The sequence below is a fragment of the Calypte anna genome, chromosome 14 (assembly GCF_003957555.1).
Source record: "Calypte anna isolate BGI_N300 chromosome 14, bCalAnn1_v1.p, whole genome shotgun sequence".
NCBI lineage: Eukaryota > Metazoa > Chordata > Aves > Apodiformes > Trochilidae > Calypte > Calypte anna.
Genome location: NC_044260.1, coordinates 3,000,527 through 3,025,103, shown reverse-complemented (window position 1 = coordinate 3,025,103; position 24,577 = coordinate 3,000,527). Strand labels below are relative to the sequence as shown.

At 47.7% G+C, this 24,577-nt stretch overlaps 1 protein-coding gene across 1 annotated transcript in view; it reads right to left on the bottom strand.

Moving 5' to 3' along the window:
* Positions 1 to 2,246: 2,246 nt before the first annotated feature.
* The window catches only part of USP31 (ubiquitin specific peptidase 31), a 23,482-nt gene continuing 1,151 nt past the window's right edge, over positions 2,247 to 24,577 (bottom strand). Inside the window, exons 2-16 of the mRNA XM_030459630.1 lie at positions 15,786 to 15,923; positions 15,220 to 15,308; positions 14,717 to 14,809; positions 13,516 to 13,651; positions 12,864 to 13,008; positions 11,902 to 12,085; positions 11,083 to 11,194; positions 10,350 to 10,444; positions 9,778 to 9,855; positions 9,168 to 9,297; positions 8,553 to 8,672; positions 8,179 to 8,404; positions 7,418 to 7,576; positions 6,832 to 6,984; positions 2,247 to 5,849 (exon numbers count right to left, since the gene is read on the bottom strand). Of these exons, the coding sequence (XP_030315490.1) occupies positions 4,309 to 5,849; positions 6,832 to 6,984; positions 7,418 to 7,576; positions 8,179 to 8,404; positions 8,553 to 8,672; positions 9,168 to 9,297; positions 9,778 to 9,855; positions 10,350 to 10,444; positions 11,083 to 11,194; positions 11,902 to 12,085; positions 12,864 to 13,008; positions 13,516 to 13,651; positions 14,717 to 14,809; positions 15,220 to 15,308; positions 15,786 to 15,923 (3,399 nt within the window). The 3' untranslated portion in view covers positions 2,247 to 4,308. The remainder of the gene's footprint in view (positions 5,850 to 6,831; positions 6,985 to 7,417; positions 7,577 to 8,178; positions 8,405 to 8,552; positions 8,673 to 9,167; positions 9,298 to 9,777; positions 9,856 to 10,349; positions 10,445 to 11,082; positions 11,195 to 11,901; positions 12,086 to 12,863; positions 13,009 to 13,515; positions 13,652 to 14,716; positions 14,810 to 15,219; positions 15,309 to 15,785; positions 15,924 to 24,577) is intronic.

Here is a 24,577-nt window from a genome sequence, read left to right as displayed (position 1 = left end):
CAGATAAATGGAGTGCTATTGCCTATAAAAAAATAGAAGACTCCCTAAAACTTTAAACCTCATATAGATACTGTATCAGTTGTCAGGTGCTTTTACTTTACAAAATAAAGCTCCTAATAGTAAATGCTTCACGGTGCTTTTGTTAAGAAAACCAGGTACTACTTTCATCTCACCACAGATTAAAACTAAATTTCAGTTCCCTCCACAGATAACATTAGGTACTGCCAAATTATTTTTGGGTTAGTAGGCAAATGGCAATGATAAAAAAAAATAAACGAATGGAACAGTAAAATTATTTGGAATGTAATTTCCAAACCCTCTCTGTGCCTGCTGGCCGAGGGGGGGGGCACAGAGGGGCCTGACCCCAGCCCTGCTCCCACCAGCACCTCTGTCAAGCCAGGGGTACAGACAGGTGGCATCTTGGGGGTCCCAGGAGGAACCCCAGGACAGACACTTGTGGTTAACCCCACATGCTGCCCCTCTGCCCCATGTACCCCAACCCCAGGGGACCCTGGCACAGCCCAGGCAGCACACTGACACTGGACACTGCTCCTTCACTCAAACTGCTTTTTTTTTTTTCTTCTGAGTGCTCATATGGATACAGGTGACTGCCTCTCCTCACAACACAGAGCACATCACTGAGGTTACATGGAAAATGGCAGGCTACCTACAGAACTCTGAGCAGGAGTTCCCTGTTAAAAACAAAACAAAACAAACAAACAAACAACAAAAAACAACCAAAAAGAAATGAAAAAACCCAAGCAACAAAAAAATCCAAATGAAAACCACAATACAGAAAACCAGTTTGTTTTCATTTCAACATTTCAGATCCCTCTGAAGTTATGCTACACTCCAGCATTGTCAGTATATGCAGAATTCTGCAAAGAAAAGATTCAAGATGTGCAAACAAAGCAGGAACCCAGGGACATGCTCCTGTGTGCTGACACACAGCTGCACCCAGAAGCACAAGTGCAGACCCCAAGCAGAGCTCCAGAGCCTGCCTGGCAGCTTCTGACACCCCAAGCATGGTCTATGGTTCGTGTTAGATGCTTGCATAGTTAGTAGGTGCATGCATTTGGTACAGCAAGAGAAGTGCCATGCAGAACTGCCTCATTTCTGAGAAAAAAATGGTTGATCATGCTCAAGTTTCAGCTTTGGAAAGCAAACAACCCTGCAGCTAGATGGATGAGGGCACTTGCAGTGGAAGAAGTGTACTGTCAGTAAGCTGCTAATTTTCTATCCTAAGCAATGTTTTGGTTTTGTTTTTTTCTTTTTATTTAGCCGTATCTGATAAGTTTGAAAGGGTTAACAATTTATACACCCATAGTGAGACACTTACAAGTTACAGAGAACTGCAGGCACCAAATTGTCTATCAAATGTGATTAATACAAATAAAAGGTGCCTCTTTAATACACGTCATTGAAAATGTGCTTATAATTTGTATACTACTAAACACTATCCAAAAGACGCAGCCCAAAAAAAGGATAAAAATAATTTCTTTAGGTGACTCCAGCAGGAATCTAGCACTGCAATGAAGGTGCTGCTCTCCTGCACCTGGAGGGCTGATGCCAGGAGCAGGAATGAGTGTCAGACTGGGGATGTGGTGTGAAATGCAAGTTACACACAGCCCACCCGGGGGAGTTCAGCCACAGCTGGTGGGAAATGCATCACAAAACCTTCCCTGGGTTTGCACCCACTTGAACCCCCCAAGATGGGGATGGTGCTGGACCTGCCCCTGCCAAGGCCCCTCGTGCCACCAAGCACAAACATCTCGAGCTGGTGTCCAGCTAAAGCATCAATTTGGACGTGGCTCCCAATTTCCTTCAGTCCAGGCACCCAATACAGGAGTAAACCCACCCCAAAACCCACACAGCTTCCAGTTCCAACTTCTGCAGTGAAGGATGGCATGAAAAGAAAACATCATTTGATAAAAATAACCTTTCACACATGTCCCATGGTAAAACACACAGAAAACTAGGTTGGCTATTAAAAGATACCAAGGCAAGTTAGCACGAGCTACCAGAATTACATTCTTGCTAGAAGAGTTATTACAAGAAAAGAGCCAACACAGTGCAAGACCTTAATACAGAAAAAACCTTAAACAAATACTTCAACATCAACATTTCGGGGAGTAATTTAAGTACTACAATGTGAAGCAAGTCTTATCTGCTCTGCTGGATATAACAAAAAATAATTCAAGAATAATCCCAGTGGATTATAATAATAATAATAATAATCCCACTTAAGCAGCAAGCAATGCAATCTTTGCTCCTCATTGCTGCAATAAACAAGACTGAAACAATACCCTGGAGAAGAAATGCATCAAGAAGATGGTCATGTTCAGGTTCAAAAACATAGTCCAGGGCACAGAGTCCAGCATATTGTAAAAACATGCAGGCTACTGGCATTGCTTCTGGGTTCGGTGAAGCTCAGCACTGCAGAACGTCGAGGGTCACCCTGCAGCGAGCTCCCTGCTCAGCTCCACACACACCCTGCCTCCTGCCAGGGGCTCAGCTGCCCACCAAACCTCTCCAGAGATGGCTGGGGAGGGGTGCTGAGCCCAGCAGGACACTGACAGCAGCATCCTGCCCAGCAGACCTGGGGACAAGGCTTCTTGCAGGGTGATCAGCACAGAAGCTCAAGAGAGGGGCTCGCTGGAGGGCTGCTTGCTATGGAGACAGAAGATGCACCAATGTCTGCTCAGAAGCTCAGCCTGGAGAAGTTTTGCCAAACAGGACTGTCTGGCAGGCAAAGACCTCCTTCCCAAGACAAGTGTGCCCAGCACACTGCCCAGCTGCTCCACACCATGAGCCACACAGCAGACTACTGCTGTACCTAAAGGATATGCAGCACATTCATAAAACCCCAGGAAATTTTCAAAACAAAACAAAACGATGCCACATGTATATAAAAGGACTTGAGGAATCCACCTTTTAAGAGGAACCTTGAAGAACTTGAGGAATCTCCCTTTTAAGAAGGGCATGTAAACAAAGACATCACTAGATGGAGTGTTTTTACCCCTGACAGACTAACTCAAAGCAGAGCAGGGATGGCTGCAGTAGGGGATGGGGCAGCCAGCCCAAACAGGGAGGGGAGGAACACAGCAGCACTTTGGAGAAGGTGCAGAACTGCTTGGTGGTGTTGGGTACAGCCCCTCCAACCTGCACAAAGAGGCTTGTTCAAAGCATGCTCAGAGAAGGCAGAGAAGACAACACTTGGCTTATCTAAACATTTCTCCTATAGCTCTACATAGGATGCTGTACTCACACGACAGCAGCTGAGCATGGGAGCACATGAGGAAACATTTCTCAGGAGCTCAGACAGGGGTCCTACCAACAGCAGTGCCACTGGGTGCATCATGACAGCTCTCCTACAGCACTCTGAGGACCTCCCTCCACACTGCAACCTCCTCCCACCTTGCCCTTCCACAGGCCAGCTGGCCACCAGCTGCTGCTTGGTGATTTATTCTGTTGCTTAGTACAGTGTTTCAGAAGAAAGACAGCAATTCAAAGAGGACAGGGTACAGGCTGCCTTAGGTATGGGCAGAGTAAAACTCTTCATAGACATAGCAACAAAATTGGGGTACATTTTGTAAAAAAACAAAACAAAAAAAACAAACCACAACAAAACAACCCACTTTCTGCTGCTCGAATGCAAAAATGAAATCTATTCCAGACACACGTACATACAGATGCACAGGTACCTTTCTGTCCATCCACTAATGCTAGTCCCTCCTATACTGGCTGAGTATATACCTGAGAAACAACATTAGTGTTGAAATATTGCCCTTTAGAAAGCTTGAACAAATGGAGGGAAGTGGGAAGAGAAGGTTGAGAGAGAGCATAAAGAAGCATCAATCTCTCCAGTTTCCTTCACATCCTCCAGAGCTCAGAACAAGGCCACACACCAGTGTGGACACAGCCTGCTCAGGACAAGACCAAAGGAATATCAGTTCACAGCTCTATAAAGCACTCCAGTATCAGTACAGCCAGGTTTCAGATTTCAAACCTTGAACCTGAAGAAAGTTGTTGCATTTTCTACAACGAGACTCCTGCACAAGTGCTATGGGGCAGCTGCATTCATGTTAACAATGAATGACTCCAGCTGGACTGCTTGCATCAGTGCTGGCTGCCTGTGGCTATTTGGTTTGATGGCAGAATCAAAAGGCGCTTTAACAACTTGCAGTTAACTTCTCCTCAAAACATACATTAGGCACATGAACCAAAAAAAAAAAACCAAAACCAAAAACAAGAGCTCAGAATAAATTAGCTTCTCAGCAGAAGAAAAGACACTTGGACTGCAGCATTTCACTGAGGTTCCAGAGAAGGCCGTACAGACACCTGCATGCTGGAAGGTAATTTTTTCAGTGGCTTGTCAGCAGACTTTTTGCCACTGGAAGGAGGAGACTGGACTCCAGGATCTAGTTGGGAAGACTTAGACTTGCGACTGGACAGCAGAGAATGTTTGTTGGGTGTGGCATCTTTTGGGACAACCTTTTCTTTTGCAGAAATGTTGGCATTGGTTTGCGAAGCTGGTGGGACAACACCTTTCTCCGATTTGTCTTCCAGCACATTTTTACTGCCTGACTTGGAAGTGCCACTCACTGTCTTTTTGGAGAGCATCGTTGTCTTTCCCAGGTCTGCTGACCTCCGGGTCTCCTTCTGCCTCAAGGCTGATTTAAAGAAAGACAAACCCTTCTCTTCTGACTTGCTGTCCCTCTTCAAACCAGAGCGTGCACCAACGTTCGGAGACCGCAGGTTGGCCATGGAAGAACTCCGCACGTGCTTGCTGTCTGCTGCCCTGCTGTCACTCCTGGAGTGGCTTATCCGTGGTGAGCTTGTCCTTGAGCTGCTGGTAACACTCGTTTTATCTGACCCCAGACTTATCTTAGATCCCTCTCTGCTGAGGCTTCGATCTGCAGTCCGGCTCTTCCCACCAGAAGAACCCTTAGTCAATGAGCCTGATGGGGTTTTCTTGGCAGCTGTGGAGGATGGAGAGCCACCTGACCTTTGCTTCTGTTGTGCTGATGGGGTGGCCACCTCAAGGGGCTTCGTGCTGTGGTCCTTTCTAGCCTGAGTGGCAGCAGGAGACCCATGTCGCCCACTGGCCCTAGAGGAGTCGGTCTTGCTTCTAGATCGGGAAACCTTTTGGGAACTCTTTAGTGGAGGAGATGACTGAGAGACCTTGGTCTCTTGGGTAGATGAGACTGTCCTTCCCTTCCTCAAACATTTGTCTGGCTCAGAAACTCCCTTGGAGCTGTGGACCTTCCTAGGAGTGCCACCTGCCTTCTCTGCAACCAGCCCTGTCCCACTGGGGGTTTTCACCTCCTTGACCGGAGAGCCATCCACAGAATCACTCTGGTCAACAAAGGCAATCTGATTGTTGTTATCAAAAGGGTCCAGAGCAGGGCAACTCCTGTCTGGCTGCACAGAGCTTTTACCATACCCATCTGAAAGATCTGAGCTAGATGTCCTTATAACAGACTCCTCCCTGAATGCCCCTTCCATGACAGCCAAAGGAGCTCTGCGAGCCGTCCTGTGCTCTCGCCGAGTGCCATCACAGGGCTCCAAGTAGCTGCTAGAGAGATTCCTCAGGCTGCCAAAGCAGGAGGTGGAGACTTTATCATCAGCAGCCTCCCCGATCTTCTCCAGGGTGGAGGCAGACGTATGCACAGGGGAATCTCCAGAGAAGCGGGATGGAGAGTTGGAGCGGAACTGCAGCTTTGCAGAGAGCGACCAGGAGGGCCTGACACCATTCTCACTGACTGCCAGGGGGCTGGTGACAGAGGATCTAGATGACAAACTCTGGCGTTGGACACTCCTTACAAAGGGACGAGTGGAAAACCCTCCTGCAAAGAAAGAAAATGACACCCTCAGAGAGAAAGCCAAGTTTATCCCTCCCATCCACATACGTTACTTTCCTAAGAGAGTCGGACAGCCCACCCATGCCACATCATGCCTGTCTCCTCATGCCTTCATGTGTAAAAGCCAGATAAGGAATTCAACACCTGTTATTTGCCAGGTCACCCAGAAGTAACTCTCTATAGCTTAAAACTGAAAATCCAAATTTTCTTCTTACACCTGAGCAGCAGTAGACAAAACATGATATGCACCCTGTAAGCCCTTGAATGAGCAATGAGTTCACTGCACTCCCAGAAATACATCTTTATGAAAGAATATTTTCATACTGTCCTGTTAAAGGAAAAGCAGGACTCTGGCCTCTCCAGAGGAAGCAATGTATTTGTATTTACAGACATCAAGCACAATAAGCATTTCAGAAATGTGACTACCTGGGTAGACCTGACAGTTACCACAACACTGCTTCAGGGACACCTCTACCTACTTCAAAACACTCAGACTACTACACTCCACATGTACTAATGGTATAGGCACTGGGTGGAGGACACAGGAAAACCAGCAACTGAATGGTTCTTTTCCTGTCTTCTCACCTCACTGGGAGCACCCTGCAGCAAGCAGTCGGTACCTACCCTGAGCTGTCGTGATCCATCAGCCTCCCTGCAAAGGTGCTGTAGTGAAACCCAGAAAAAACACAAGCACAAAATGCTCCTGACTGAGAGGTTTTGTTAGCAGTATTTCCCTTCATTGAAAGGCTCCTTAAGGTTCCTGCCCTGCTCTCCTCCATCCTTTCACACCAAAGAACACCTCACCTGTGCCAGAACCCATCTGCTCCTACTGACAGCGCCCACCTCCCCCAGCTGCTAGAGCAACCGGCCCTCATAACTACGGATTTTGCAGCTATTTTAGTAGGGATCTTGTACCAGAAAGACTTGTGGCCCAGCACCCCCCATGCACAGCAGTGCTGATACTCACCATCATCTTCACTCCTCTCCCCAGCCAGCTCTACCGACTCTGAGAGTGAGGCCAGAGAAGTGCGGCGTGAGGAGGCTGCGGAGGCCACGCTGGGCTGCTTGCTGCCGGGCAGGCGGCTCACCCAGTGCTCACAGAGTGAGGAGCTCGTGGAGCCTGTGAGGAACCAGGGACAGGCATCAGGCTAGGAGCATGCAGCTGCACACCATGGGAAGCCTTGGGAGGCCATGGAAAGCCAGGGACCTGCTGCACCGCAGCGGCTGTGACAGATGCCGGGAAGCCAGGGCTGGGCACGCAGCATCCAGACACTGCTCAGGAAAAACCTGTGCTCTGATGGAGTAGTGAGGGCCACGACTGAGCAACAGAACTGCACTTGTCCCACTGTGCTGAGAATGAAAAGACTCAGTGCACAACTGCCCCCAGCAGAAGAGGTGGGGGTCGTTCCAGCACACAGCTGGGACCAGCCCTGCCGAGCCCTGGGACAGAGAGCAGAGGCTCAAGCAGGGCTGGGTAGAAAATTCTTCAGGAGGAGAAATGATCCATGAAAGACAAACTATAAACACTCCCTGACAATGCCAGAGGGACTTACCTGCCACAGAGCTGTTAGCAGACCACGACGGGATTGCTGTGCGTCTCTGGTAGAAAAGGATATAAGCTGTCTGTTTGCAGACCTCGTTTTCAGGAAGCTGCTGAACATCACTGTCATCAAAGCAGTACCACTGGCCATCCACTGAGTTTTTGCAGTATGCTGAGAGAAAACACATCACTATCAGACTTCCCTTACTTCCCATACAGTTTTGCTGTATGATAGCTTCCACCAGTGAATCTCCTCCTGACTGAGCCCACCAGAACAACACAGCCCAGAGATGTACATCAGGGGGAAAAACCTCACACTTATTTTACAGGCTGCTGTGTGAAGTCATAGACATCCCAAGAACCACCAAGCAACTTTGCCTGAGTGCCCTGGGAGCTGCTGGAACAAGCAAAGAGCAACATAAGCTGGCTGTGCACACAGTCAATGTGCAAACACCTCCTACATGTCACACCCTCTTGCAACTACAGTATTTCTGCACTGAGTGCCAGGAGCAGTGCTGAAACATGAAAGGCTGGCTGTATTACTCTGAAGGAAAAAAAAAAAAAAGCAGAGAAAGGAATGTACAGTATGACACTTGGGATCAACATTGCTCCATTCCTGAACATCCTAAAAGCTACCACTCCAGTATCATTACACAGTCAGCCCTTGTTGGGTGGGTTTAAGTCCCTTTGTCAAGAATAGTTATGGATACTCAATAGAAAATATAACCTCTTTCTTTCTGAAAGAAGACATTCACAGTATTGCAGGATACTTGCCTGTATAGTGTCCCCCTTGCATTGTGCCATGATGATTGCAGACAGCATACAGGTCATAGATGTAGTCCTCAGGATCTCTTCCAAGACCATAAGGTCGTCTCCAGGGTGACCAGTGAGATGGCAGACTCCAGCTGCTCTGACTGCGTTTAACAACATGAGGAGTCATGTCCAAACCACTCAGAGGGAATTTAACCATGTTCTGAAGTTTCATCCTTCGGTCTCCTTCCTGCATAAACAGAAAACACCACGAGATGCAGTGGTAGCAAGGCCACAACCAACACCTGGGAGAGGAACAGCTGCTTCAGGAGAGATGACCTAGTCAAGTCACTCCCCACTGAACGGAGCTTCTCCAGAATCACTGCAGACATCCTTACCTGTCTGAACCTTTTGAGATGTATTATGAGAACATCAGGTAAGGTCCAGAGGCTCAGTGTGATGCTCCCCTGCTGCAGCTGCTTGCAGTGTGGGCATCGCCACGCGTCATCTGGGGCAAGCTGCAGGGAAGAGCCACAAGTGCTTATTAGCTTCCAAATTCCAAGACAAATTCCCCCAAAGCCACGCTGTCCTAACTCTTTGCAATGTGTGGCAAAAAAAGGCATTGCTACTACAGGGAGGAAACTGCAGTACAGAAGAGTAGTTCCCATATCAACGCTGTTAAGAATGACTGAGACTCAATATTCTGTTAATGGTCTCCGCTCCACTCACACACACCCAGTGCTGTTTTGCTTACTGCAATTTCAATTTTATTAATTAAATTAAACCATTAACAGAATATTGAGTCTCGGTCATTTTTAACAACACCAAGGGGGCTAAAAGCCCAGAAGCAGTACACCCACAAAGTCCTCCCCACTGCAGAGAAACTGTTAGCAGCACTGGTAACTACTGCTGCGTTACAGGTTTATTCTCCTGTCTCAACAAATCTGTTTGCAGAAAACATCTGCTCTGCTGAGCATGGGAGTTCAGGCAGACCTTCTGAGCCTCATCCCTACCTGTTCCTCTTTGGTGTACAGTTGGAAACACTGAGATAAAGTGCAGGTCTGAGGTTGGTGATGAAGCTCTCTCTGCTGGCGGACACTTTCAGAATCTGGAATATACTCCTCTTCCATATTCACAAACAAGCTGCATCAGGGAGACAAAACATGTACCAGAAAAGCCACCTGCTCCCCAGGCTGTACAGGAGCTGTTCTGAAGGTACAACCAGCAGCTCTCTCCTGGAGTTGTCCTGCTGCACATGAGTGAGAGCTGACTGGCAGGAGATCCACACAGGGGGTCACAGCTCCAGTGAGTACCTGCTCCAGTTTATCTCAGACAGAAAAGGCAACTCACTGCCCAAGAACTTCCTCACACAAATGTGATTTGTAGGGCAAGGAGCCACCAGAGAGATGCCTGCTCCATACTGCAAATCCCAGATACAGGGAGCAGGACTCCAAGTCAGAGCAAGCCCTGTGCTGTCTAGCCTGTCCCTGAGGACAGGGTGTGGGACAGGGGGTGGATTTTGAGGGGTCTCATGTTTGCTGAAAGATGCACAACTCAGACAAGCAAGCTGCAAACATTGCTCTCAAGGTGAACAAGCTTTAAGGCTTTCTACTTCATACTTACTAATCTTTAGTCTCTTTGTCCCATTCTACCACTAATTTCACATGAGCCGTTCCCCCCTGTCCACATGACTTCAATGCCCTGGAGAGAGGAGCAGACAGAAGTTAGACCATCTTTCAACCTGAAGCCTATGCTACCTTTTACATGCATATAACTTCCCCCCCACTAGCCCTTCATCCTTCCTCCACTCCCATTGCAGCTCAAGTTTGCAGACAATTAAAGGGAATTCATGCAGCAAAGAACATGGCAAAGCTTGCAAATCTACATTGACCCAAGTACAGGTACCTACAAAAATTCCTGAAGAGTTAATAGTAGCCACTAAAAAACTACAAATGGAGGGAGTAATACTATCATTCCCTTCTCCCTTTCCAAGTAGGACAGACTGCAGCTGGCAGGACACACAACCTGGCAATCCTCACACAGCTTCTTGAGGACACTCAGTCATTGCCCTGCTCCTCAGGGCTGTGAAGTCCACTCCACACATCCACACCAGGGCTGTCCCTTTCTGCATGGCTACACACCGAGTTCCCTGCTGACAAACCTGGCTGCCCTCCTGGGAATGGTGACCAACTCACCTTTCCACTGTTGGGTGGCAGAGGGGTTGCTCCTCCTGAGGTAGCAAATAGGTTATGCCCACAACACTGACCACTCGCAAGCTGAACGGGCAAACCTGCAAAGACAGCAGCAGCCATCTCTGTGACTCAAACCCAACTTGGTGTGCAAACCTGCATTCAGCACCAGCTGACATGTACTTTATCCTAGAATGTCTGCTTTGCACGAGAAAGCAAATACACAAGGTCTGAAATATGCCTACACCAAGAAGCTAACAGAGGGGTGAGGTACAGAACAGAGGTTTTGTACCCAACAGCTCCTTTAGGGTGACCAGAGAAGATATCCAGAGATCCCTCCTCATTCACCCCTCTGCTCTCAGAAGGGGTTCTCATCAGAAATAGTCACTGAGCAAACATTTCAGCTTTTCTTTAAGGCAAATGTGACCAACCAGAGGATTTCCAGTGCAGACATCAGCACTAATCTCTCAAAAACCTCTCAGGGGCCAGGAAGGAAATGAAGCATGCAATTTCTTCACCCAAGCAGTCTAAGCTTACATGCAGTTTTCATAAACAGACAAAAGCACCAAAGAGGTGGAATGCCTGGCTTTGACATGATTGCGCAAGGAGACACTGGGAAGCCATCAGCTGAGCATGTGCTCAGCTCCTGAGCTGAGCTTCTGTCACTCCAAGTAACTGGCTGTCCCTTCAGTTCATGTATCATGGGGCTGGAGGTCTCAAAACAAACCATTTGCCTCACCTGCATGCAGGCTGCAGGCCGCAGGAAATACTGCATCTTCTCCAGAATTTCCTTCTGCAGAATATCCCAAGCAATTGTTTTTTCCAGATGCAATACAAAAGGCAAGCCAAACCTACAGGAAGGAGTATGAGAGAAATGAAAAGTTTATTCTGTTCAGCAACAGCAAGGCCCCTCACCTCCTCAGCTGGCACCTCAGAACTCCCCAGAAACCAGGCATTTAAAATTTTAAATCTCCAGAGGAGAGGGGCTTCATTTTGAGAAAAGAGTTATATCTGCCCAAGCAGAGGGCTCTTGTCACAGGGCTGCAGCCCTGCTCTGTGCTCAGGCAGTTTGCTCCAGGCTGCAGAGCTGTGCAACCCTCACCTGGATGGAATAACTTGTGAAACAAACTCCAGAGGCTGGGAGAGTTTTCAGCCCACAGCTGGTACAAACACCTTTGTGGTCTTTTTTCACTTCCCCTCACCCCCTGCTTACACTCCAATTTAAAATCTCCACACATCACAGGCTCTGGTCAGGCATGGTTGCTCTAAAACCAGACAGCTCCATAGAGAGCTGGTGTGTTCTTCCAACCAGTCTGCATCACCACCTCCCAGTAACACCGGATTATTAGAAGCTCACTATTAGAAACTCAAAATATTAGGAATATTTTGCTGCACCCATTAGTGTTTTTTTGATCAACATGTTCTTTACCACCTAACACTAGCTAGGAATGCAAGCTGTCACTCCTTCACTTTGTGTTTTCACTACATGGTGAGTAAAACCCAGGTCAATTAAGGAAGCAGCCAGAAGAGTAACTCTGCCTGTGAAGCTGCCAGTCACCTTTTGCTCTGCTGTCCAGTGCATGCTCTGTTACACACCAGCAAGACAATCTTGTCATTTGCTGCTGGTTTAGTAGAGGAGTGTTCCAGTTTTCCAGACTTCACTGTTCCTTGAGAGTAAGATATTGTTCTGGGGTGCTCAGTCCCACATTTCAAGTTATTCAGGTTATTGTTCACATGTATTCCTGAAAAATTAGGAGAAAGGAAACATTTTGTCATCTAATGTAGTGCCCCAATGCCCTCCTCCAGAAACCCTCCTTCAGTTGCAGGGGAGCAGGTCAGGATGGAAACAACACCAGATTTATTACTTGTAGGAAGGCTTCAAAGAACAATGACTTTTCATAGTGACTACTTCTTTCACAGAAAGAAATTATATGCAAGTGCTCACCTAACTGATTTTTCACAATAATTTGTACAAGTACTCATAGCTTTGTCTGCCCACAAGAAAAGCTAAAGTGACAGAAACCAGAGTTGTTACTTCCAATAATAAGATTTGCCTTTGATTACACTCTTTCTACTCAGGATACAATTATTCCCTTTCACAGAGAGGGAGAGGCAGAGAAGCTGAGGGGTTTGAGCTCTGAAAGAAAGTGTTTGCTCATTCCTGAGACTGTTTATTCATCATTGGCAATCTGATTTTAAATAACACAATTTCAGTGGCTTCATCTGGTCCCCAGCAGGTCTTTAAATTAAGTCTGACAAAAGGTTTCACATTAAGCCAGCCTGGCCTGCAGAATCAGCCTGGGGTAAAGGAGAAAAGGAATGTACATCACTTCTTGATAACCTCCCAGCTGACAACACCATTAAGTCTGCTGGAATGAGTCTGGACAAAGTCAGAGTTGAAATCAATACACCAAAGCATCAACTACTTGTGGGATTTTTATTCTAAAGTATCTCTTTTTTGAAACAAGCCTCCCTCACCTTCCCACCTGGGGAGGGCATTAAGCAGAGTTATGGACTTACCCCTCTGATTGCGGATGCCCTCAGGCCTAAATATCTCTGGGGTCTCAAAGGCAAAGATGCAGTCACTTTCATGAACAGTGTCCAGGTCATCACTATCACAGAAGGAACGATGGAACCCATCATAGTACATCTCAGTCAGCACGATCTAGGGTCAGCAAAAGCAAAGCAGAACGCATTGAGCTACCCATGCCTGGTCCAGCTGAGCTGCCCATTGCTTGACTGGGACTTTCCTGCTACATGGGACATTGCTCAGAACATCCTGACATCAGCCAGGAGCACAGAAGAGGGAAAAAGGACTGCCACAGAGGAGAAGCTGGAGTAAATACAGTATCAGAAGTGGTTTTGGTGGAATGGGAAAGCTTTCTTGAAGCTTTTCCTACAGAGGAATTCCCCAGCAGTGCCTGACTGGTCCCTCACTGGCAGCACACAGGCAGGAGTGACCAGGCAGAAGGTCTACACGCCCAGCTGGTGGCTGTCCCATTGCCACCAGTCTTCAAAAAGCCAACGCACAGAGAAAAGCAAGATCCATACAACCACTACCCTGCTCCCCTCATTCAATCATGGGCAGCAAATTTTAATTTGTAGACATCCAAAGGTTCCCACCCCTTCCTGCTCAGCAGAGGGCAGGCAGGTGACAGCCCCAACTCATTACCTGCTCTGTGGGTATCTTGGTCTCAGAGGAGACAGCCTCCCGCAGCCTGGCCACTGTTCCAGAGATGGGCACGGCCACCCCGATCCTCATGCAGTGGGAGCACTTCCCCTGGTAGACCACGGTGACATAGAGAGGCCTGGGCAGAGCAGGGGGCACTGCTGGGGTGGGCTCAGCACCCCAACAGCCACCACAACCCCGCTGCACCCCGGCTGGGTGACACCTCCAGGGTCACCCCACACTGCAGCCAGACAAACAGCTTGGATCCCAAAGACTCCTTTGTTACTGCATGGACTGGTGTCACAGGTCCCACAAAGTTAAAACTCCGACAGGGCGGTGGTCACTTTCCAACAAGGATCCTGCAGGGCAGCTCAGGACAGACTGAGGCAGCACCTTAAAGCACTCAGACCTGCTGCAGGATGAGCTGCTCCAGGTTGCCTCTGGGCAGCCAGAAGGACCAGCTCTGGCAGAGAAGAGCAGGGCAGCCACATGGCCAAGGACACCTTCCCTGAAAAGTCTGTGCAGCCTCCACCCAGCAGTGGAGCAGGGATTTCAGAACCCAATGTGACACCATCACACTTCTGATGTTCTCTCATCACTCTGCTCCACTGAATCTTGAATTTTCTGCAGCCAAAACATCAAGGTGTAGGAGCTGCACAGCAGAACTACCCATGGTACAAACAAGCATCCCTTTATCTTTGCTCTGAACTTTTCATATGGATTTTTTTTTCTCCCTGGAGCATTTTCTCTTTAATGGCAACAGCTGTCTTTCAAAAAAGTGAAACATTCTGCAGGAAAGCTTTTAACTTCACTTCTTGAAATTGGAGAAATTAGAGAGCATTCTAAAGAAAGTTTTAAAAAAGGAGGGTTTCATCTTTTTTCCCTTTTTCATTTGACAATGCTAAAATTAAGCCAAAAGCTTTAACCAAATACTTTGGTTATCTGAATCAAAAACTTTTTTTTTCCCCAAAAAATGAATTCTATAGGACATTAAGGGCAAGGGCAGAATGCCATTCCGAAACAACTAAAAGGCTCAATTTCCAAATTACCTGCAAAGCAAAGAATTTAAGCCTCATATGGTCCTATCTATCTTTTTTAAAGACTTAGCTGAGAGATTTTGCTGACATCTCTCTTCCTTCTGTAGCAAATTAAACAACACTATGTGCAGAGGAACAGCCGTGTTGAGTCCCAGGCAGTTACCTACCGTGTGTGAGGCAAAGGAATTGGCAGAGAGATGCAGAGAAAAGGGTCAAAAGTGTTGCTCTGCTTCTGGCAATGAGGGCACGTCAGAGAGGACCTGGTACAGATACCATTAAGAGACCAGAGTTAGTGCTCATCTCATCAGGAATCACCAAATCACAAACAGCAGCCTTCAAGTGTCAGCCTGGCTCTCCCTTCCTGCTCCTCTTGCTTCATCAGAGCAGCTCTGCAGAGGCTGCAAGGACAGAACTGCTGCAAACAAAGGGCTTCTCATTTCTAGATCCTTTTAAACTAATTAGTCCCAAAGTTCATTACACAGGGCATGCCAGGAAAAGACTTCACTCTGGTCACTGAGTTTAGCTTTCATTAAACATCATGGCAGGAGTTCAAAACCAGCTGTTAACACAGTGACCAGTCTCAACTGTACTGGGAGTTCACCTCAGGGTAAAATTATACTGAGGTCATCAATGCATGTAATAATGCCTCAAAATCTACAGAATACCATACCTGTACTGGGCTTGAAAGAGTTCCTGCACAAAAGTACTACTGATTGGAAAGGCTGGTCCCTCAAGCAGCACATCATCCTCCAGTGGTGGCTAGAAGAGAAGAATAAACCCTAGAAGCACACCCAGGCCTGAAGATGCACACCACCAGACAGCTCCAGTACTGCTGGTGGAATTTGTGCCCTCGCCCAAAAACACCAAAGAAATGTGTCACAAGATTTTTAAGTAAGCATGCTCTGCTCACAGAGATGGTTCTGCAGGAACGGGAGGCAGGTGGGGCAGCCAAAGGAAGAGCAGGGATCCCACAGCCCATGATGTGCCTGGCAGCCCCTCTCCTGTAATGCCTCCCAGCTCCCACAGAGCAGGATGTGACAGCCACAAATGATCCAGTTAAAGATCACTTGCCAGGATTAGTGAAATGGCTACTTACAGCCACAGAGCCAGGAACAAACAGTGTTAACACAAGCTTTTCGGAGCTGAGGAGCCAACAAGGAGATCTGATTTAAAAATGCAGACTGCATGCAAAGTTACAGCTGCTCTCCCATGCTGGCTCCCATCAAAACCCCCTACCTTGAGTGGTGGCACACTGCTGGAATTCACCACATTGTTCAGATCTTCGTGGACTCTGTCTAGCAGCCAAAGCAGGAACTCCTGTGCATCGTGCTGGGCATTCCCACGGTACTGCAGAGCATTCTTGGACACAATGTTCTGCAGGGAGACAGAGAGGGCACAGAGACAGCATGAGAACACAGCTCTTCCCTTTGCCGAGCCTGCGCAAGCAGGCAGGCAGCACTGACAGCACACTCCAAACCCAGGACTGCTACAGGTCTGGATGAGGCACTGCCTTCCCCTGCCACCTGGGGGCAGGCCAGGTCGTGCCACCACCAGCAGGACCCTCTGCACAACCCCTGGTGCCATGCCAGCAGTTTCTGAATGGAGCAGGCGGGTTACAGCAGTGGTTACAGAGAAACTGCAGCATCCTATAGAACAGGAGAGTTTAGAGCAAACTCGAGGCTCAATTCAGATGAGATGAACACCAGAACAATCTCGACCTGTACTGCCACACAGGTCACAAACAAGATAAGCTGCCTTCAGTCCACTGACAGTGACAGGCAGCAGTCCCATGAGAATACAGAGCTGAGGCCATTTTTAGTCACACCTACCCATGGACCACAGGGCCTGAAACTCTTCCATTAGTTGAAGCTGAAGCTAAACAGGTATTTAGTCTCCTCATGTCCACTCACCCAGTCTAGCTTATTCCTTTGCTTTGGGGATGTAACAGACTTCCCAAAACTTAGATGCAAGTGCTCAGTCTCAGGAATTAGCCAAGATCAGTACGTAACAACCACAGCTGGTCACGGGTCAGCCATCCCCATGCTCCCACCCCTCCAGGTTTTTACCACAAAGTCAACACCAGACTTTTCTGTGTAAGGAACAGGCTCAGCAGAGCTCACGTAGGTCACACAGGTATTCCCTGATGGGGATGTGCTGCGCATGCATCTCATGGGACACTTGTGGAGAGGCAGAAAGTGCTGACACAGGACACAACTGTTTGAGGAGGGTCCCCAAAAAGGGACAATGGCAGCAGCAGAGACCAGACTGTACCTTCAGGGTGAGGCTGTGGCAGAGCAGACCCTCTGAGAGGTCAGGCAGGCTACGCGCACACACGCACTATGAGAGGTCCTCTCTTTCTCTAATCAGACTTTGCAACAGATTTGAGAAGTGAGGTTGGGCTGCTGGCTTTATCCCCCTGGAAAATGGGGTCACCAGAGCTGGGGGGGTGGGGATGATGAAAAAGACAGGAAAGGACTGATAAACATGCACTCTCTATCCTCTATAATCCATCCACCTGCCTCAAGGCAGAAAAATAAGGGAAAACAGAAATAATCTGCTCTCATTACATATGTGCCAGACCTTCTGACAACAGATTTACCTCTTCAGGTATCAGCCTGATACATCTTGCCCTCCTCCAGCAAAAAGCTTTGTGAATTATTCGTGTTGCACTGATTTATGAAATTTAACACTGACTGTGAAAATACAGGGAACACATTTTCAGATTCTGATCTGAGAACTGAACACTCAACATACATCCAGCAGACATCAGGACAAGATAGCAATGACCCAGAGAAGCCTACTTTAGTTGTGCCACAAACCCAGTGACACTTAAGAGTAATCACCTGCCACCTGAAGATACAGCCTGCCATTCCAGCTGGTGTGCACTACCCTGGAACATAGATGTGTTCACAACCAGACCTCTCCTTCACATTTCTGAACATCCTTCAGCTGAGTACACAGGGTCCTACTCCACCAACTTAATACAATTCCCAGTCTTACACTTCTCCCCTTAGATCTATGGAATACCAGTTTCTTGATCAGAGCACCACATTCTTTTATTTTTAAGAAAACTCCAGACTGACCCATCATGAGGGCTCACAAGGCAGGCCCTTGCTGTTGGATGCCAGGGTCTTTGGTATTGCAGGGAGGAAGAGAGCCTGGTATTCCCTGTAAAAAGGGGACACAAGGGGGTTCTGTATGGAAACAGAACATCTGCCCTGGGCTGTGGCTGTGGCTCTCCTGGTCACAGAAGCAGCTCCACCAGAACTATTCTGGTCTCCTCACACTTTTGCAGCCTGAGTGGACCAAGAGCTGCCTGTGGAGACAGATCACAAGATGCTGGAAGCGATTCAGGAGGCACTACAGAACATCAGATGCAATTCCCTCACCAGAGGCTCTGCTACAAACACGCCCCAGCACCAGCAATGTGCTACTGGTGTTTCTCAGGCTTCCTGCCAGGGCTGCTACAAGTGGCTTTGTCACAACTCAAACCTCTGCATCTGCTGCTCTGGGAACTGCTCTGTGTCCTCCTCTGAGCTGCTGCGGCAAGGAGGATGGAGGAGGCAGGGCCACCCAGTGCCCAGCATCAGGAACACCATTAAACCCAAGCCACAGATAAAGGCTCTGACTCAAAGAAACAATTTAACTTTGAGTAAAATAGCAGGAATTCTTCAGGCCCAGCCTTCACTCCACCAGAACCCACTGCAGAAAAGCCACAGCGGCTGCAGCTGGCTGCAGGTTAAGAAGCTGTTATGTGGTTTAACATCCACCACATTCACCAACCCCCCATAGCCTTTAATCCCCTGCCCCTAATCCAAATCTGCTGCAAGTCTAGGTGGCACATCTGAACAGACTCTGTCCATCTCCAAGGGTATTAACAACAGGACAGGAAGAATTTTGGTGCAGCTGTTTCAGACATGAGGCACCAGGAGCTGTCTCCAAAGCTCCCTTCTCAAAACCCTTCCACAACCATACAGCCAGGCACTTCCAGCCCCTCTCCTCATCTCAGCCCCTAAGAGTCTGGGAGAAAGAATCAAATCTTCCCTTCCCCCAGATGTGGGAGCAGGGACACACAGGCACCCTGACTGAAGATGGCACTGTCACAAGAGATAAAAGGGGGAAATTCATGATTTAGTATCGATCAGATACACTTATCTAACCCCTTAATGCAAGCACCCTACAAACAAACACTCCCTGTCCAGCTATAAAGTAGCTTTACAGCAAAGACATATTACCATTTTTGTCACCCCACTGAAAATTTAATAATCATTCATCTATTGCTCTAAACAGATGCAATAAATAAAGTCAAACATAGCTGAACTACTGGCCTCTCCTTTGCTGCTGTTTTTGTTCCAAATCACAAAGACAAGTAGAGGGAAAACATCAGGCTGCTGTTTTCCAGTGTGTCCCTGGTAGGAAGCAGCTGTGGGAAGGTTTTTGTGCACAAGGGGATGACCTGGCACAGTGACACATGTGAGCAGGAAGGAGAGGCTGTTCTCCACCTTCCATTGAACATCATCACATTGTGCTCAGCCAGAGTATTAATTTTTTTTCTTGTTTAAATCCACCAATACAGCTCTGTGCCTGGGCAACTTCTGCAGCAGAGATGTCATGAGGAGTGTTTATGCGAGTGACTCTGAGGGAGTTCCAAAGGAAGAGCACCTCCTGAAGCAGCCAGGGTGGGACAGAATGCTCCTTGTCCTGCAAAGCAGACAGAAGGTGCTGGGGCCCTGGGGACAGCAGCTGCAGGACAACACGGTGGCTCCATGGACAGGCAGCCACCTCCAGGGCCAGCAGAGCCAGGCCCTTGCCTGCCACAGAGGGGGAAATAAGCACAGCCATTTATTAACCCACTCCAAAACAGTGAAAAGGAGAGGCACGGCAGAGCACAGCATGCCAGGACCAGAGGGGATTCTCCACCACGTTTAACAAGCCCAGACAAGAAGCCATGAGTTGGTGCTGACTGCTGGGAGAGTTCATCCTTGTAAAACAGCAGAAATCAGATTTTGTTCTACAAAAAGGCTTTGTTTCCTTGCTGTGCTAGCAGAGCAATCTGTGGGATTCATAAGAGAGAGGGATTACAGAATAGGGGAATGTCACAAGTGCAAAGCAGTTCTGTAAAGGAGAGTCAAGAAGGGGGGAGGTAGAGGACAGACCCAAAAACTGGGCTTGGGAGCTGGTGCTCCCAACCCCTGCCTCTCCTGCTCTCTCCAGGTTTGCCTCAGGTCTCAGGTTGGAGCACGGGGCTCTGAGATGGGGCTCTGACCATTCCTGCTCACATGAGCCTCCCTGTGTGCTTCAAGATGCTACAGAACAAACATTAATTTCACTGACATAACCCTATGCACAAGGGTTGGTCAAAGCCATGCACTCAGAGGGAAGCACAGGAGGGGCTTGCTCCCATTCAAGCCTTTATAAACCCCAGTGTGCAAAGCAGGGCAGGGAGCAACGCACAGACCCAACTCAGCTGCCCAAGAACAAGCATTTCCTCACCACTTCCACAAGTTGCCAGACATGGCATGGTTCTCATGCTGTCACCATTTGTACTGCTCTGGAGGCAGTGTGGAAACAAAGACCTCAGAGCTCAGAAGACAGAGAATGTGTTTTGGCAACCACCAGCCCCAGACTGGGCCCATCCAGACGTCAATAATGGACTTGCATCTTATTGATGATTAACATTAAAAAAAGAAAAGTCTAACCTTGAAAGACTGCCAAAGACCTTTGTGATCCATCCCACTGCAGAGAGAAAGATGTTCCCATGATGTCAAGAAATGCCACAATAACGATGTGGAATATATATAACTTGCTTTTTGTTTCAAGCACAGTCTGTCAATTCCACATCCCAGGGAAGCTTGAGAAGTCTCCCTATTGCAATGCTATCCCTGGGAGCATGAGGGATGATGATACAAAGGCCAGGGCTCCATGGTGATGCCAGGCTGAGGGTCCCCAAGCCCCCTCTGTCAATAAACACTCCTGAAAACACTGGAGACCCACACAGTCCCTACCCAGCACCCATGGGCTCCAGAGGCTCCCCAGGGAATACCCCTGAAATGGAAAAAGCACTTCAAGATCCCACATTACCAGGGCCCCACTCAAAGCCCTTTCAGATAAGCATGGGATCTGAAACACCAGGAACCAAGAGGGACCAGGAGAGAAAGGTGAAGGGTCTTGCATTTCTTCTTTCCTGTCCCATTCTTCCACCTCTTTCTCTAAAGGAAGGACAGTCTGCTCTCCAGAGAAATATTTCAGGAATAAGCAGTTGACACTGTCCAGAATAAACAACTGCTGTGGCAGGCAGAGAGCAAGATAATTAACACAATCCAGGGGATCCCATTTCACATGTAAGTGACCCCATCAGCAAAGCACCTGGGCTCTCCTGAGCAGGATTGCAGGCAACAGCTCCAGGGGCAGGACTGAAGGTTTCCAGCACCCAAACTGCACCAAGCAGCCCCACAGAGAACTGCAGTCATTTTATCTACAACAGGAGGTGAAGATACCCAGCAAGTCAATACCTTGCAGAAGTTCCTTCATCATCCAGAGAAGTTATTTATTCATTCACAAAGAAGTGACAAACACAGCAGCCTCTTTGCCCCAACTGTTCAGACAAAGTGCACGTCCACAAGATGAGCACTTTTAAATTTGTCAGTTGCACACAGCTACTATGAAATCTTATACTAAACACAGTCTTAACAAAAAAAAAATGGAAGCAGCACTATTAACCTGGCACAATAGCCCCTGCTCTACTTCTGTGGATTCATTCTGGGTTTAGATCTAATTATGACAATCCAGCTTAACCAAGTTACAATGATTTTGCTATACTTGCTGTACACACTGCAGGTTATAAAAATAAGGCAGTCTTTATCTTATAGGAAAAAAAACCAAAAAAACAAACAAAAAACCAACCCCATCTCTAGTGTACAAAGGGTCTTGTTAAAAGCCAACATGCTTCAGTGTGCAACTGGCTTTGCTGTGCAGACAGCCTCAAAAGAGAGCACAGCCTCATCATCCACAGGAGGCCAGAATTCCAAAGCAAAGGTAAGTAAGTACATCCAATTTTTCAAGCCCAATTAGTTTAAATAAAAATCCTCACTCAAGACCCCCATCATCTAGTCCAAGAGTCACCCTATTACAAAGGGTGCTCTGCCCTCCCTGTCTGACACTCCCAGGAACTTAGCAGGCAGAGAGGGACAGCTCCCTGGAAAAAAACAAGCCCAAAGCATAGCTACTGCTCATACAATAGATGTTTGTCACCATTGTCACACCATCACAAAGGGGAAAGAGGAAGCACAAGCTGCAATATTGGCCCTTGTTATGAAAGCAGCAGCCCTGTTTGGGCAGGAAAATAAAAACCACTGAACAATCGGAAGAAAATGATTGTTAAAACAACTGCAGATGAACACAAGAGCAAGAGGAAAAACACCCAAAGCAGAGGCAAAAATCAGCACCCAACACCTCCACCCTGCCCCATCTCCCTGGGAAGGGCTGCCCAGGTATGTGAGAGCACTTCACAGGTATCCACACTGCAGACCATGAAGGAAAAAGTATTCTAAAAAAAAAAAATCTCATGACAGAGAGAACTGTCAGGTTTAAAATGCAAAAACTGGCTCAGATCCTTGTGTTTCAAGTAATCTGAGCTGAGATGGGGTGCTAGCTGCTGGTCAGGTAAGGACCCCACCTCGCTCCCCACACAGGAGCTCTCTTGCAAGGCTCCCTCTCAGCCCTGCAATTACAAAACCACCATTTGATACAAACCACTTGTTTTAATTGCATTTTTCTTGTTTTCAGCAGCACGACTACATGATTCATGAACCCATGGGACAGGTTACTTCTTGAAGATTAACCAAGAAAGTAGGAAAATACTACCAAGGAAAAACATCTGAGGGTGAAGAGCATCTAGAAACTCAGCCCCCCCCTCAAAAGCCTCTGTACACAAAGGCTCAGAGAAATTCCCTGTCAGAAAAGATTTTCCATTGCTCCAAGAAAAAGCTTACAGGTATAAGAACAAGCAAAAGGATAAACGTTATCCTTTATCCCAATACATGCTTAACAGCTGCAGATACTAGGAATCAGAAAGCCTTTGCCCAGTTACATTCTGTGCCAAAAGAAGAAAAAAAAATATTCAACATGAGGCTAAGCATGCTGGCTGAAGAGCTTTTTGAGCACCAATAAATCTTATTATCAATAATTATCAATATGGGAGTGAAAATGCAAAACTACTCTTCTGAACATACTTTTCACCCTTAAAAATTAAAGCTAAGAAGCTAGGGAATGTTCCACCCTCCATTAAAAAAAAAAAAACCCACAAAAAAAATCCAAGCTCAGACTGACTTTTGTCTTCTTTTGGGTATAAGCAGCATTTTGCAGAGTGAAAACTCTTAACCTTCACCCTTCCCAAATCTAAGCCTGTTTTTTACATCCTTAAATTAACTGTGCAAATCTGCTGATGAAGAAAATTTTAATTAGGCATGCTGAATTGAATAGCAGGTTCAGGCTACTTAACTCTCTTTAGAGGCATGAATTTACTATTAAAAGTAATTGACCCCTGTAAGGAAACAGCTGAGTGCCTGACATAATGACAAAGTTGTTCCAAGCAAGACACAGGCTGCTGACATTGTGCAGTGCTGAGCAGGACCTACAGGGATGCAAGATGCTTTCTGAAACCCTCCAGGGGACCTGGCACTGGCAGGTAGATTGATGGGGTCCTACTACATCAACAATGAGTAGAAGAGCGTTCACTCACCGTTAGCAATGCCTGCAAATAAGCAAAGTTCCACTATAGAAAAAGAGGAAAACAAAACCACTAACCCTTGGAACAAGGCCTTAATTCAATCCACACACCTGTTCCTCTTCTTCCTTCTGCTGCTCTTATCTGAACCCCTCTGCTGCAGGCCTGCAGAAACAGCAGATCTTGGTCTGCCAAGTGGTCTGCTTTCCCTGCTGATTTGATCAGGTACACCAGCAAAAGATAATTCCACTCTCACAACCTTTTATTCCTGCTATTACTCAGGAGAAATCCACAATTCCTTCTGACAGAATGCCTCAGGAGAGGTGAAGGATGTTGATATAAAGGTCAGGGCTCCATGGTGATGCCAGGCTGAGGGTCCCCAAGCCCTCTCTGTCAATAAACACTCCTGAAAACACCGGAGACCCACACAGTCCCTACCCAGCACCCACGGGCTCTGAAGGCTCCCCAGGGAATACCCCAACATGGTGAGGATGGCAGAAACATCCAGGAGAAGCAAAGGGGGGAGGCAGTGGCCATGCAGTACAAATGACTGCAGGTGCCATAGATTGCTGACACCTCAGGAGTCTGCTGGACACCCCAACACCCGACAGACACTGCAGGAGAGCAGACACAGGTCCCTGCAGTCCCTGCCTGCTGCTCCATCCCACCTGAACCAAAGGCAGAGAGCCCAAGAACCCGCGAACCACATTCTTGGTGTATTTTCACGTATCTGTGCGTTCTCTCCCCAGATCACTCTGCAAGAAAAATTCCCCTAAATCAAAGTTCTTTCAGTTAATGCTGTGAAGGCCACCACATACCCTCTCATTCTTTCACACAAACGGTTTTATAGGCCAGAGAGTTGCTGCTACCATAAAACTTAATCTTGTTTCAAGAAGTAAGGTAAGCCTAGAGCACTTCTAAAGAATTGTATTTTACTGTACCCAAAAGCATTTTAAAGAGAGTTTTTAAACTCTAGGGTCCTAGGCCGTGCCCTCTGCTACAACTCCTGGGCAAGCAGAGTGCCCATGGAGGGGCACAGCACAGCAGGTCAGGGGATGGCACTGCCAGAGGTGTGAGGGCTGCAGCAGGGAGGAAACACGACTGAGTTACCGTCCCATTCTCCTGCAAATCATTCCCCAAACCAGCCCAAGCTCCCAGGTGTGTGGATGACGGGGAAGCCCACCTCAGCAGCCACCTGCTCCCCCATGCACGCTCACTGCTCCCGGCTCTGCAACGACAACTGTCGCGACTTTCTTACCGGCAGCACGACAGAGGTATGAAACAGCACAACGGGCCCTCCCAC